This window comes from Battus philenor, unplaced genomic scaffold (genome assembly GCF_028537555.1).
Source record: "Battus philenor isolate CCGP_79_NKW_IND1 unplaced genomic scaffold, ilBatPhil1.0.hap1 SCAF_15, whole genome shotgun sequence".
Classification (NCBI taxonomy): domain Eukaryota; kingdom Metazoa; phylum Arthropoda; class Insecta; order Lepidoptera; family Papilionidae; genus Battus; species Battus philenor.
In genome coordinates, this window is record NW_027181677.1 from 13,337,810 (window position 1) to 13,352,184 (window position 14,375).

General features: G+C 33.5%; 1 protein-coding gene across 1 annotated transcript in view; it reads left to right on the forward strand.

Annotated features, from left to right (window-relative positions):
• Nucleotides 1-14,375, forward strand: part of LOC137919030 (potassium voltage-gated channel protein Shaw-like) — a 170,235-nt gene that overhangs the window by 151,670 nt on the left and 4,190 nt on the right. The window contains exons 6-7 of the mRNA XM_068761993.1: nt 387-701; nt 4,682-4,891. Of these exons, the coding sequence (XP_068618094.1) occupies nt 387-701; nt 4,682-4,891 (525 nt within the window). The remainder of the gene's footprint in view (nt 1-386; nt 702-4,681; nt 4,892-14,375) is intronic.

Consider the following 14,375-nt stretch of genomic DNA (forward strand, 5'->3'; position numbering starts at 1 on the left):
TCATAATTTACTGGTGTCGTTCATTTTCTTATAGTATTAGGATTCTTTACCATAATCATTTGAGTATGTCATAAGAAAAAATACAGTAGATACCAATTTAATACAAAAAGAATAAAATTATAATCTCCAATAATAGTTACTTCAATTTGAAGGTGTGGAGGTTCTAAACTCTCTCTGATTTATAAAAACCCACAACAAATTTAGATACTATCTTATTATATCTATAAAACTACTTGTCATCATATTTTATTAGCACTTTCACAAGGTTAAAACTATTTTACGAGTTCTTGTTTAATATTCTTTGTATACTAAAACAAATCTCTCAGTGATATACGTATAATTTCATCGTAAATATTTTACTCACGCCATCCATTGCTTTGTTTCAGGTAGCACCGAATATAATAGAGTTTGTTAAATCACCAGTGAACATAATAGATTTCATCGCAACGTTAAGCTTCTACATGGATGTTGTGGTGGAACTGACGGTGGTGAAGAGGAATATAGACAAAGCTGATATACTGGAGTTCATATCAATAATAAAAATACTCAGGTTATTTAAACTGACAAGACACAGTCCTGGGCTAAAAATATTGGTGCACACATTCAAAGCATCCGCAAAGGAGTTGACACTACTAGTGTTTTTCCTAGTATTAGGCATTGTGATCTTCGCTAGCTTAGTATACTACGCGGAGAAATCGCAGGTGAGAATTTATATTTATAATTATTTTACAAATTACGAAACCACGTTAAAAAGCTTCAGCAGACTTGCAGACAGCAGCTTTCGTTTTTTTTTATTTCGATCATATCATCATAGTTAAAACATAGAGTTTATTTTCTTTAGTAATTTAATATAATTTTTTTCTGAAAATTCATTTTTCACTTTTCATGACAAGCTAAAAGTTTTACTTTACGAACCTTCTTTACAATACATCCCGTTCTCTACCACAAATCTTACATTATTACGTTTTATTTCTTAGTAGTAATATATGGCTGCTATCTCCCACCAGAGAGGCAAGGCAGCTCTATCTTTCTTGTCAACTGCATCGCATTCTCTACTCTCTGTCTACAAGACAGCAAAAAAATTTTTAAGTCTGTCAAACAACATCATATATTTAAAAGAAACAAAAATGGTATATCATTTTATATTCAAGGTAGAGTACATGGATTGACAAAGCCTTTTATACGTAAGGTTGTTTATATATAAATATCCTATCCTATAACAGTGAAAACATTGAAAATGTAACTCAGAAATTGTATGAATTAAGATTCATTTAAACAATTACTCTAATAAAAACGAGGTAGTAAATTATGACATAAAAAAACAGTGTATGACATGTGTACATACAGTGTATTAAAGACAAAATATACTTCTGACTAAAATATGGAATAAAAAAAATCTTTTTCATAAATATATTTGTAAATACAAATTGTAAATATTTAAAACTCATTTCTCACTATTTTATTAGTATCATTCAGTGTGTAGAACAATTAATCATATTTCAAATGTAATCCATCTAATCGGATGTAAATTTACTATTTATGACGAAGTAGTGGTTTAAATATAGTTAAGATAGCGGGGCGCTCATCGGCTGAAAAATGGAAGAAAAAGAGGCTCAAATAATGGCTTTACAAAAGCGTGACGTCACAATATTACATCATGAACATTCGATAATATTCTGCCAATATTATTAATATATACATAAGAATAATGCCTATTGGGAGAGTCAAATAGAATTGCCCGTTTCAAGTGGCAGTGGGCGTGTTACATTGCTCATGTGAACGATAGGTGATGCAGAAAGGTTCTCAAGTTCCAACTACTAGCCGTTAAACACAGCATAGATTGGTCTCCCTTTATGTGAACCAACGACATGGTTGAAGTCATAGGAAATCGCTTTATGCGGACAGCGCAGGACAGGTTTTCATAGCGATTTTTGGGGCAGACCTAAGTTTTGTTATGAGCGTTTATCGGCTAAAAATAAGAAGTATAGACGCATAATAAGTTTCTAAATACTTGACTTCATAATCTGACAATTTTACATCACAAATATTCAGTGATATCTCTTTTAAGATGTTTAACTTATACATGTACATAAGAATAATGCCAATTAGTATAATCAAATAGAATTACACGTCTGAAATGGCAGTGGGCGTGTCACTTCGCTCATATAAGCGATAGGTGTTGATACCAAAAGGTTCTTCAGTAGGTCCCCCACTACCACGTACTTGCAACAAAGAAGTCACGATCGATTTTCATGGCGATCTTCGGAAGAGTCCAAGGCATATAACAGCTGATGATGGTGATGAGTAGCAAGAACTCCAAACATGTGAAGATGATAAACGCAGGCTTCTATCTGGTCCTGTTGGAAATTTTAGAAGATATATTGTGTCTCAAATGAAGATGATGATATAATATAATATTTAATGGAATCAGGCGTTACCTCGCGGAAATCCATCCTAAGTAAGAAAAGGACCAACATTTAGCTACTTCCGCACATGCAGTGGTAGTCGTGCAACAAAGCATACGCATTTACTAGAGGGCTGGCGGGCGGTGCACTTCGTTGCATGACTGCCACTGCATGTGCGGAAGTGGCTAAATATTGGTCCTTTTCTTACATATAATATGATGTTTTTATCTTTATATTACCGTACGAACTCCCGACGTTATTAAAGTAAAGACACCAAAACATGATTATCGACATTTAAAAATATTACATGTTTTTATGATTGACTTTTGATCAAAACTGTAAATGAAAAATTAATCAATAAATTTTCCCACTCGTCCGTATGTCATTCATTTAGGCAGGTATAGCATTTTTCAGTTTTCATTTCGTCGCCAAAAGCGATCGCGTAGTGAGTTAATTGCTTGTCCATTACTCCAACGCTTCGAGTGAAATAATTCAACGTAAATCATTCAGTATATTTATAGTCTGTATTTAAAATTAATTTAAACTATAAATGGTTCGGTTTTTAATGAATTTGGGGTAATTTTTTTTTGTATTTCCATTATTTTACAATACCCGGCGATAAATATTGCACATCGACATTTGGAAAGAGACAATCAGCCGATTTCGGCTTCATAGAGCGTTATCTCTGTCGCACATAATAAAAATAATATGGTATAATGGAAGTAACTAAGAATAAGAATAATTTTTATTTTTATTACAATATCTCATTTTAACAATAGGTATAATGGTGTTTATTATACACAGTTGTAATTTTCCTAGATAATTATATACGTAAACATAATGTGAACATGTTTTTAAGAAAAAATAGGTAGGTATATTTTATACAAAGAATAAAAATAATCATCAAAAGAAGCAAATGATACTTGTTGTAACAGCTCCTAATAGATACCGGACTGTTTGTATTTCGTGCGATAGAGATAACGCTCTACGAAGCCGGAATTAGCCGACTGTCTCTTTCCAAAGGTCGATGTGCAATATTTATCGCCGGATACACTTTCTATTTATAGTGATTAATTATGTATATCAAAAAAAATCGTAAAGTATATAGCTGTAAAATTTCGTCTATATGACACTTTTTTAAATACATGATGTTAGCAAGCGTGTGGAATGTATAAACAGATTAAATAAATGGAAATGATAGTGGTAATTCAATTATAATTATAAAAAACTATATAACAGTAAAACAATACATAACAATAGACTGACAGAATAAAACGAACAAACAAAACTGCGTCTTGACACAAACTATCGATATAAAAAGAATAAAAAATAAATAAAAATATTAAAAAAGTTTTAAATGAGTCAGTTGCCAACACATGGTGTTTGGTTACAACGGTAAAGGCTTTAGACACATTTGACAACATAAAACCGTAACCCTTGTATTCAATCACTCTTTATTAAGTGAAACTGAAACTTTATTGGTATGCGACAGACCCATTTCTACCAATATTTGTCCATTGCAAAACACTAGCCTCCCTCAAAAATATCTAGGAGGGGATTTACCAAAATCGCGATGCTTGACAGGTGGTTTGGCGGTCATAGTATATTATTATGGTATCCAGAGGACGCTGCTGTCCATCCTTAGGAAAATTGTTTACGAACAGTTGCAAACCAACATAATTAATTATTTATGACCGGATCCAAGGAATCGAACACGTGACCTACGATTCCAAGTCTCCTACTCTTTTGTTTTGGATTTGGATCAAAATAAATAGATTAACCACTCTAATAATTATTTAATGGAATCAGGCGTTACCTTGCGGAAGTCCATTCTAAGTATGAAAAGGACCAATATTTAGCCACTTCCGCACATGCAGTGGTAGTCGTGCAACAAAGTGCACCGCCCGCCAGCCCGCTGATAAATGCGTTTGCGGCAAACAATGCGAATCACACAACCGCCACCGCGAAATTACTCAACACTTGTTCCATCCCTCCGTTGGGCATCTTCAGGAGCTATGTTACACCGTTGCGACGGCGACCACTGCATGTGCGGAAGTGGCTAAATATTGGTCCTTTTCTTACTCTAATAAATATACAGCCTCCTTTACAGAGGATTTACAGACACCTGTTAACCAGATCAAACACTCAAACCACACTCAGGATCCTCACCTGGTAGTAGCCTGGACTTTGTCGTAAGACTTGGTCAAAATCTCAACACCGAAATGAGATGCTGTCATTAAAGTTTGTTCTAAAATAAAATAACCTTATGATTGCAGGATAATCCGGAAAATCAATTCAAGTCAATCCCACTTGGGTTGTGGTGGGCGATTGTGACGATGACCACGGTGGGTTACGGCGACATGGCACCTAAGACTTATCTGGGCATGTTCGTGGGCGCTCTCTGCGCGCTCGCTGGTGTGCTGACCATTGCACTTCCGGTTCCTGTTATCGTATCCAACTTCTCAATGTTTTATTCGCACACACAGGTAAGCAGTAAATTTCTTTTTTTCTTTTCAACAGTAAATTTCTTCACCATCAAGGATGAAGACTTCTCCCATAGATATCTATTACAATTAGTTATAAGAGGTTTGTATCCAGACACTTATGATCACTTTAACAAGATAATCTGTCTTTATAGATGGACATGTTAAGCTGCGTTTACCGGTAAGTGGTTTCCTCTCCAAAGCCTTCAGGCTTCAGCATATAAACTTTTAATTAAAATTTTGAATCACTTTACAAAATTAATAAATTATATCTTTATGATATTGCAGATCTTTATATGAGGGTGATATAATTTTTTAATATATTTATTTCAAATTCATCGTCATTTCATCAACATATGACCACTGGACATAAGTTTATTTAATTTATAAAAGAACTGTTGAAAATTGCTAAAATCCATTGTCTTCTGTCGACATTAAGGTTGTTTGTCAGTTCTATGGGCGGGCATTCTTAGCTGCGTTTGTCTGTCTATAGCCACCAATTCAGAAACGTTAAGGCATATCAGCCATCTAAATCTATCTATCATCTAGGTTTTAATTTACGGTAGAGATGTAACTTTTCAACATTTTAGGGACTAAGTAAGAAATGGACCAATATTTAGCCACTTCCGCACATTAATAATAATAATGTGCGGAACGGAAAATAATGTGCGGAGGTGGCTAAATATTGGTTCTTTCCTTACTTAGGATGAATTTAAACAAAATAACGCCTGATTCTGAGGACGCGAAGTCAATCGTTGTAGAGGGGTTGTGTAAGCTAGTCGGGGTTGACAACCCACGAAGTAAGTTATTGAAGCCTCTTTGACATCAAGTCTACTTGAATAAATATATTTCGATGGTAAGGAGTATATATATATACATTTATGAAGTACATTATATGATATCTATCATGTAAATAAGTCAAGAAATCAAGTTCCACACATTTATATCGACTAAAAACTCTTGAATGCTATGATAAGATTAATTTAATAAAATACTTTTAATTTAAGATTTATAACTAATAATCAAAGGGCCTATATATCTCGTGGAACTTTATGCCTAAAAAAGCACCTCTGTGGAAAGAGAATGGAACTGCAATACTATCTATAGTCATTTCAACTTGCATGTTTACAAGCTGTGTTAATTACTTCTAATTTAAGTAAGAAAAGGACCAATATTTAGCCACTTCCGCACATGCAGCAGTAGTCGTGCAACAAAGTGCACCGCCCGCCACCTTTAGTGCCTTCTTGACACCGATTAGTGCCAAACACAGAGTCTCTCTGTAACATAACTCCTGAAGATGCCCCGTGGAGGGGTCAAACACGTGTTGGGTGATTTGGCGGTGGCAGTTATGTGAATCGCATTGTTTGCCGCATACGCATTTATCAGCGGGCTGGCCGGCGGTGCACTTTGTTGCACGACTACCACTGCATGTGCGGAAATGGCTAAATACTGGTCCTTTGCTTTCTTAATAATGTATATAAATTTTGTTCAATAAGCGCAAGCACTTTGTGATGCAGCTTGTATTTCAATATAAACTTCAAATTTTTCATTATCACTGACACATATATTAATAATATAATGTTTGACCTTTTTAAACTTCAAGATGTGGGATAATATTGGCAGCTTACCTTTTACCTTGATGTCGTAAATCATTCAGCAACGCCTTCAATAATTTAACTCCATGACTTGCGTTATAAAAATACTCTAAAAATAACTTGTTTTGTGTTAAAAAGATCCTTGATCCTTTTTTTAAAGGTAACAAAATCGTATATAGGTGATAGATGTTAAAGGTTCAAACAGGTGAATGTATACATCATTTGCGGTAAATAACACATTGTACACACTATACAAAAACGAATAATTTCAGTAATAATAAATAATGTAATAAGAAAATGCGTACATGTTTAACCTTTAACTGTGGACGCGCGGTCTCACAGGCCGCTTGCAGTTTGTAATTTTTGTGTTTACCACTTTCCCCTTGCTCCCTGCGTTTAATGCTCTCAGTAGCTTTAGTTTTAGCGCCGATACGTATGTTGAGACGAGAAGTTGTGTCGGCGGCCACAAATTAGCTGAGTTATTTTACTTTATACTTTAACCGCGGTCTGTCGGACCGCACGTCCACGTTTCCTGCGTAAATAATATAGACGATGATTTTGTTTAATTTGATTGTTTTATGTTATTTTCATTCAAAATGTCAATGAATATTGAACGAGAAGATGGCCTATGCTCATTTTATATCGCATTCTTAACTTGTGTGGTATAAATGCTCGTGTACTACACAATAAGCACCAGAGCAAAAAAATAGAAAGTGGAGTATTCCTAAAAAAAATAGCACGATCTTTTTAGTCGTTCCGCATATGCAAAGACGAGCAATAAAACCGAATATTTCCAACGAATTGAAAATGACAATGAGGCGAATTTTATTAGGGGCAGATATGCTCCTAGATGAACCCCCTAGCCAGGAGAGTGATTCATTAAAGCGAAAAATATGTCGTCTTTGTCCACCAAAACTAAAGAGAAAGTCCAATTACACTTATATAAGTTGTAGGCAAGTCATATGTTTACAGTGTTCCAAACCCTTGTGCAAGGACTGCCAATAGTTTTAAACAATTGGACCAATGTCAAAAATTTTGTATTTTAATTTGAGTAGACTTTTATTCGTTTTTATATTAGGATAAACCTCAGATTTATAGTTTTGATTGTTATTTTTTCTAAAAAGTTTAATTCATTCGAGTGTTTCGTCTTAAAATTGATCTCTAGTAAATGTTTGCCAAAAAGTGCCTTTAATTGTTAGTATGCTTTATTTTATTTACAAATAAAGAAAGATTGATTAAAAGCCTTGAAATTATTTAATTTTAATATACCTAAAATCAATAAATACAATAGTGTACAAATAAAATTAATATTTACGTAATATTTGGACTTCAGAACATAGCGGTCCGAGAGACCGCGCGTCCATGGTAGTGTGACAAAAAAATGACGTCCATAGTTAAAGGTTAATATTCGTTTACTATCTATCGTTTCAGATTTAGTTCAGCTATAAGATATTTGCCTGTCTGAAATAAATTAATGTAACATTAGTTTTTAAGGGACTTTATACATGGGGATTGAAAATAGATGTAAAATCTTAAAAGCTTCAGGCTGACGAATAAGCTATATATCCTCTGTAAAAAAGTTTTGGTTGCAAGAATTGATCATCTTGTATATGCAATATCTACATAGGTTTTTTTTTTTAAATTGATTGACCGATGTTACGCGAAGTCATCATTAAGTGTTTAACACGTTCACTGCGGGCCCAATTTTGAAGAACTTTCAGCTGGTGCGGCTGAGGTCGAATCAGCCTCAAGCTGAACTTCCTAGTAGTGCGGTTGAGGCCTTTTCTGCCTCATGTTCATCAATATTTTTTTACAATATTGAGTCAATGCTTCGCAGACATAAAGAAAGCTATATTTGTCTTTGTCATACCTCATACGGTTGAGTGTAAACAGCCGCCGCACTAAAGAGAAAACACGAGTTTTACGCGCCGCACCAGTGCAAAGTCTACCATGAGGCTGAATCGGCCTCAAGCCGCAGTGAACGTGTTAAGAAGTTTGTACGAACTGGCCAGTTGAAATATTAAAAAAAAAAACATATCAGACAATACCACGACATCTAGTGATGTACCGCGAACCTGTCATTGGTTCTCTTATTGGCTGTCACTCGAGAACCTTTCAACTTCAATGACCATCGGTTGTACAAGCTATGTACTCTGCCCACTGTCACTTTCAAATGTCAAATTCTTATAGCTACAAAATATTTTTCTAATATATATTAATATTTCAAATGGATAAGAAATGTTTAAATTACAACTTCTTTTCTTTATTTTAGTAAGAACTTCATAAAATTATGGTAACTTAATCAAAACAAACGCGAATGTGATCTTTTATAATTCAATAACAGACAAAATTATTTGCCTCATTTATTATTGCTTTGATATCTTTCATGAGTTTCAAAAAGATATTTCTATTTCTGACTAATAAACGAATTTGCTGATATAGAAATTATGAAACGAAATATCAATCTTGATATTTGAATTTAAGTGGAAATAGCTGTGATGGCTTTTTGACCTGAATTCAACTTTAAACCAGACGTTTAAAAGGTCAAAGGGGTATACATTAGAATTAGCGACCTAAATATTTTTATATCATTGGATCGATTTATCATAAATCATGATTTCGACGTAAGATAACAACGTAGTTTTAAAATTGTGAAAAATGTTTACATGGATAATATAATAAATCAAAGATTCTAATAGAAATTTAAAAGATAATGTTTGATAAGATAATGTAAAAGAATTCCTGTAAATCAAAATCATTAAAAGTTGTTTTTTTATTACTGCCTCGACATATATTAATTTACGTGGTATTCGCTATTGCGCAGATAAAAAATAAACTTATTTCAAAGTGATCGCTTTAATAACAAACAATTATTGCTTCGATATAAGTAACCTAGTTGCTACGAGTGAATTAAGTGATAAATTCATCATCGTATGATGATTACTGCTGGAGATAGACCTTCACCATAGATTACCAATATAATCAGAAGCATCCGACACTTATTCTTATAGACCTTTACGGGATTATCTGTCTGTATTACGCATATGCGTTCTACACAGCAGTGGTAGTCCAGCTGTAGAAGACAGACTTGCGATCGAAGGATGCGGGTTCAATTCACGATATACAATCTTATATAATTCATACTTTGTATATCAATTACCTCTGTGTTCTGTACTGTGATTGTCAACCCGCCTGGAAAGCGTGGTGAATATGGTATATCAACCTCTAGACATTTTCGTTGGAAGCCTATGTCTTGTAGTGGGTGATCGGCTTAAAAGAAAGAGAAGAAAGAGAGAGAAGAGTTCTACGCAAAGCTTGCCAGTCTATCTCCACTTCTGAACTGAAAAGCACCAGCGGGTATCCGTGCTATATAGTGCTATAAAGCACGGATCGCCGCTGCCGCGTGAAAAAACGTCCCTGTCCCATAAACGAGATTTAGAGGAACAAGAGGTCCCCAATAGCAGGGGTCTTTAAAAAAACGCGAAGAGAGGCTTATGTCCACCTATGGACATCTACCCATGAAATGATATCGATATTTTTCAAAAAATCATTGTAATTTTGGGGTCTCTTGTACGGTATGCCGTGCAGTTGCAAAAACACGACACATTTCTAATTTGATTATTTATTTTAGTAAGTAATCATTTGTTTAATTTACAAAGTAACACGTTTTATAAATGTCACTTTTTAATTTCAGAATTACTGTTTAGGAGTTTAATAATTCACTATACATAGACAAAATGTTTAAAGAAAATATTGTAAAAGAAAACTATGTAATATAATAAAGATACCACATAACTCTCAAAGTGAATGAAATTAATACAGCCTTCTTATTCGTAATAAAGTTAGTTAGGTTACTTATCCATATTAAGATAAAACATCAATTGAATATGACGTATATATTCGTTATCTTAGCCAAGGGTAACTTAAGCCGACCGAAGTAAGGCAAACAACAAAGGAGGTTCGATATAAAGAGGTAATATGTACTGCGACTTTATTTACAAAGTAACAAATTCTGCTTACATCAAGACATATAAGGTGGCGCAAAAGTAATGTCATAATGTGAACGTGCCTTAATTTTTACAAATATTGCCTAATTTCATAGTACTTTCATATTTATGATATAGATATATTCCATTGCTTGTTACCAACTCTTTATACATCTACATAATAAATTTCCACATTACGACATTACTTTTTCGCCACATTACATTTCACACATACATACATAAAACTAAAATTAATTGTAGTATTAATTCATCGCCAAAGATCACTTTAGTGCATCATGAGAATAAGAGTTACAATCATATTGAAAGCCCCTATAAAAGCATTCTTCAATTTAAAACTTTGAGGATCCCTAACGCGCCCCGATTTGAGTAGAACCACAAACTGTAACGGAATATTTTGTTGATGAACTTCGCAATAGTTAATACAATAGTAGAGATATATATTCATATAGTTTCTTATCATCTAAAAATCACTTAAGCTATGATAGGAATTATTCGTAACCTTACATATGAGTGTATTGTAAAACAGTACACTTCTTCAAGGTATAGGGCTCCGCCAGAGATCGCCTCGATGACTGGTTTTGCGCTCTTTAACTTTCTCATCGATCCTTCAAGTGGGGTGCCTTTCCAAAGGCCACCGCTTGCACGTGCTCCTACTGCTACTTCAGACGGTCAATTCTTTAAGCTGCATTGATGATCTTGGTCCTTGGTCTCCGCATATCTGATACGATCTTGCAATGAAATTCCGAGTAAATCCTTATTTCTTTCCCTATCCATTGCTCTCTATGTGACCTAGAGACTTCTCATGAGGCCCGTTGTTAGTGACCACGTCTCATAAAATATGATTTATTGGTTATTACAACTTAAAATAACATTAAAAGAACATAAATATAAGAAGTCCATTTAAAAATTTCGAGAATTGTGAAAAAAACAATACATACATGCTTTACTTGTAATAAGGTCGAAGTTTTTAGCTTTTGCAGGAAAATCTTAATAGCCTAAGACGAAAAAAGCGTGATAACGCTGTTAATTGATGTTCATCATCATCCTTTTTACCCTCCCCCTTCACCCCCTTAAGGATTTTCATTATGGCATAGTCTAGTGACAGAGTATATATATATTACGATTTTTAAAATAAAGTCTTATAATTTACACTTTGTGTTTAATTATATAGGATTGTCACTGCTCACAAACATTATAGAGAAAAGGCAGCACCGCGCTCTGCGTACATACTACATTGCGATCGCCAATCCTTCTGCCTGTGTGGCGATTATGATATGTCTCTCTATAGATATCTTTCAGGGAGGCCTATGCTATGCGGTCGAGACATATGGGCTGAAATTGTTTGACCTCAACAGGTATATCTGTCTACATTACGCATGTGTGTTCTTCGCAGCAGTGGTACTCCAACTGTATAGTACAGATTTGCGATCGTAGGCCATGGGTTCGATTCCTGGTGTACAATCTTATATAATTCACACTTTGTTTAATTACCTTTGCATACCATATTGCGATCGTCTGCGATTATGATATATCCCTCGGGTTGCGTTGCGGTGGGTGTCTATGAGCTGAAACAACATTTAGGGTCAAATAAAACCTTAAAATATGCCTTAAAGACAAATTCATAACATTATATATTAATGTAATGATATGCACAGTTAAGCGTAATGTATAAATTGTTTTTATATGATACGAAACATTGATATATTCTATCCAAATATCTGTTGAATTATTCCAGAGATAATGGGTGGTAAAAAAGGTTTTTTCGTCTATAAACACAAGATAATATTTGTTTACTTTATTTACAATTCAATATTATTAATGTAGCATTTTGTTACATATATTGTTGCGGGTTTTGGAAGGAATAATACAATGTTATTACTGTAGACTTTTGGAACCAATTTCGATATATCGATTTTGGCAATTTTGTTAACATTGATATTAGTATATACTTTATTTGAAAACTATTTTCTTATCTTGTACCTTATTTTACTATTTTATTTAACATAACTTCAACATGTAATTGAGTGTATTTTAATTTGATTCACACGTTCATGTGGATAAAAGGTTCTGTATAACAAAAACTTGTAAAAAAATCCTATTACAGTGCAAAAGATTTTTAGTGACAATAAAGCATGTGTATTATTTATTCTGCATATGTAAAGATATTGTAAAAGTAACTATAAAAAGGTCTTAATTTGTTGAAGGTTCATATTGAAGTATGATATACATTCATTTGGTAATGAACGTAAAAGTGATATTAAAATAATTGTGGAATTATTTGTCGGTGAATATAAGACGTGCTAACTCACCGTCTATTATTTAATGGAATCAGGCGTTACCTTGCGGAAGTCCATCCTAAGTAAGAAAAGGACCAATATTTAGCAACTTCTGCACATGCAGTGGTAGTCGTGCAACAAAGTGCACCGCCCGCCAGCCCGCACATAAATGCGCATGCGGCAAACGATGCGAAATGCACCACTCCATGTGCGGAAGTGGCTAAATATTGGTCCTTTTCTTACTCACCACCTATTTTTATGTTAATGGTTAAGAACTGTTTATTAGACCTATGATTATCTATCTGTTTATTCGTTTCTTTTTTGTTATTCGTCTGTATCTTTATTCTTTCTGAAGCAAGTGCGATCGAAATCAGTTTGATGTTTTTTTTATTTATTATTGTATTATATTTATAATAAATATATATGTTATATAAATATGTATGTATGTATATCTATATATGTTTATGTACGTTTGTAAATACGTATGTTTTGTAAACATAAACTACTCAATATTAGTACTTCTTTTACCTTTTCCATACTATTGTCTATAAGAGATTGCCTTGTGTGATAAGACTGCCCATTGTACTTTTTTGTATATCATTGTGAAACTATTTAAATGTATCCTATCGTGTACAATGAAGAATATTAATATAAAATAAATAAGTAAATAAAGTTTTAGTTAGAACAAATATCCTTTTTTAAATAATGAATATATGTAACATAATTATCACAATTTACATTAAATATTCTATAATAATTAAATAGTCTATTTGTATATATTTAAATTCGAAATGAAGCTAGAAGCGTTGAAATGACGTAATGATTTAAAAGTCCACAATGTTTATTGTTAATTACTATATCTGTCTCACACTACCTATGTGATGTTTTGTCAGTCGTTGTATATCGTGCGACAGAGACAACGCTTTACGAAGCCGAAATAAGCCGATTGCCTCATTTCAAAGGTCGATGTGCAATATTTATCGCCATGTACTGTATTTTTTAGTACAGTTCCACAGCGAAGAAAGTCACGGGGCATAGTTGTATATATTTAAACCAGATTTTTATTTAATTTTACTTTATTTCTACTTTTTAAATTTTATCTAAGACATTAACAGCATTTACAATTTAAATTAAATTCATTTATCTCTGTACGAGCCAAACTGTAGAAAATGACTCTTGACTAAGATCATCATAATTTGAAAGACAATTGTTTAACACGGTTGCACGCGGCCTTATTGACCTAAGCATAGCTTACATCGTGTGAGTAGAGAAAATTAGCTTTCTCTCCCTTATTTCTGCAGCAATATGACAGTGATTAATTTAAACTAAAAAGCGATAACTATTCCATTTATTTATAGATTGACAGTTGAATTAAATCGACAGTATCTATGGACAAATATGACATTACGTCGCAATAAATAAATACATTTAAAAAACTTTTAAGTTAAACAGTTTTTTGATACCCATATTGTAGTGGTTGTGGAAAAATATGTACTTAGTCCGCCATATTGGAACGGCGTCCATCTTGAATTTTTAATTTTGACATAATCATCGTGTTTTACTAGTGTAGCCCTTTCATTTGATACCGGCCATCTTAGATTTATAATGT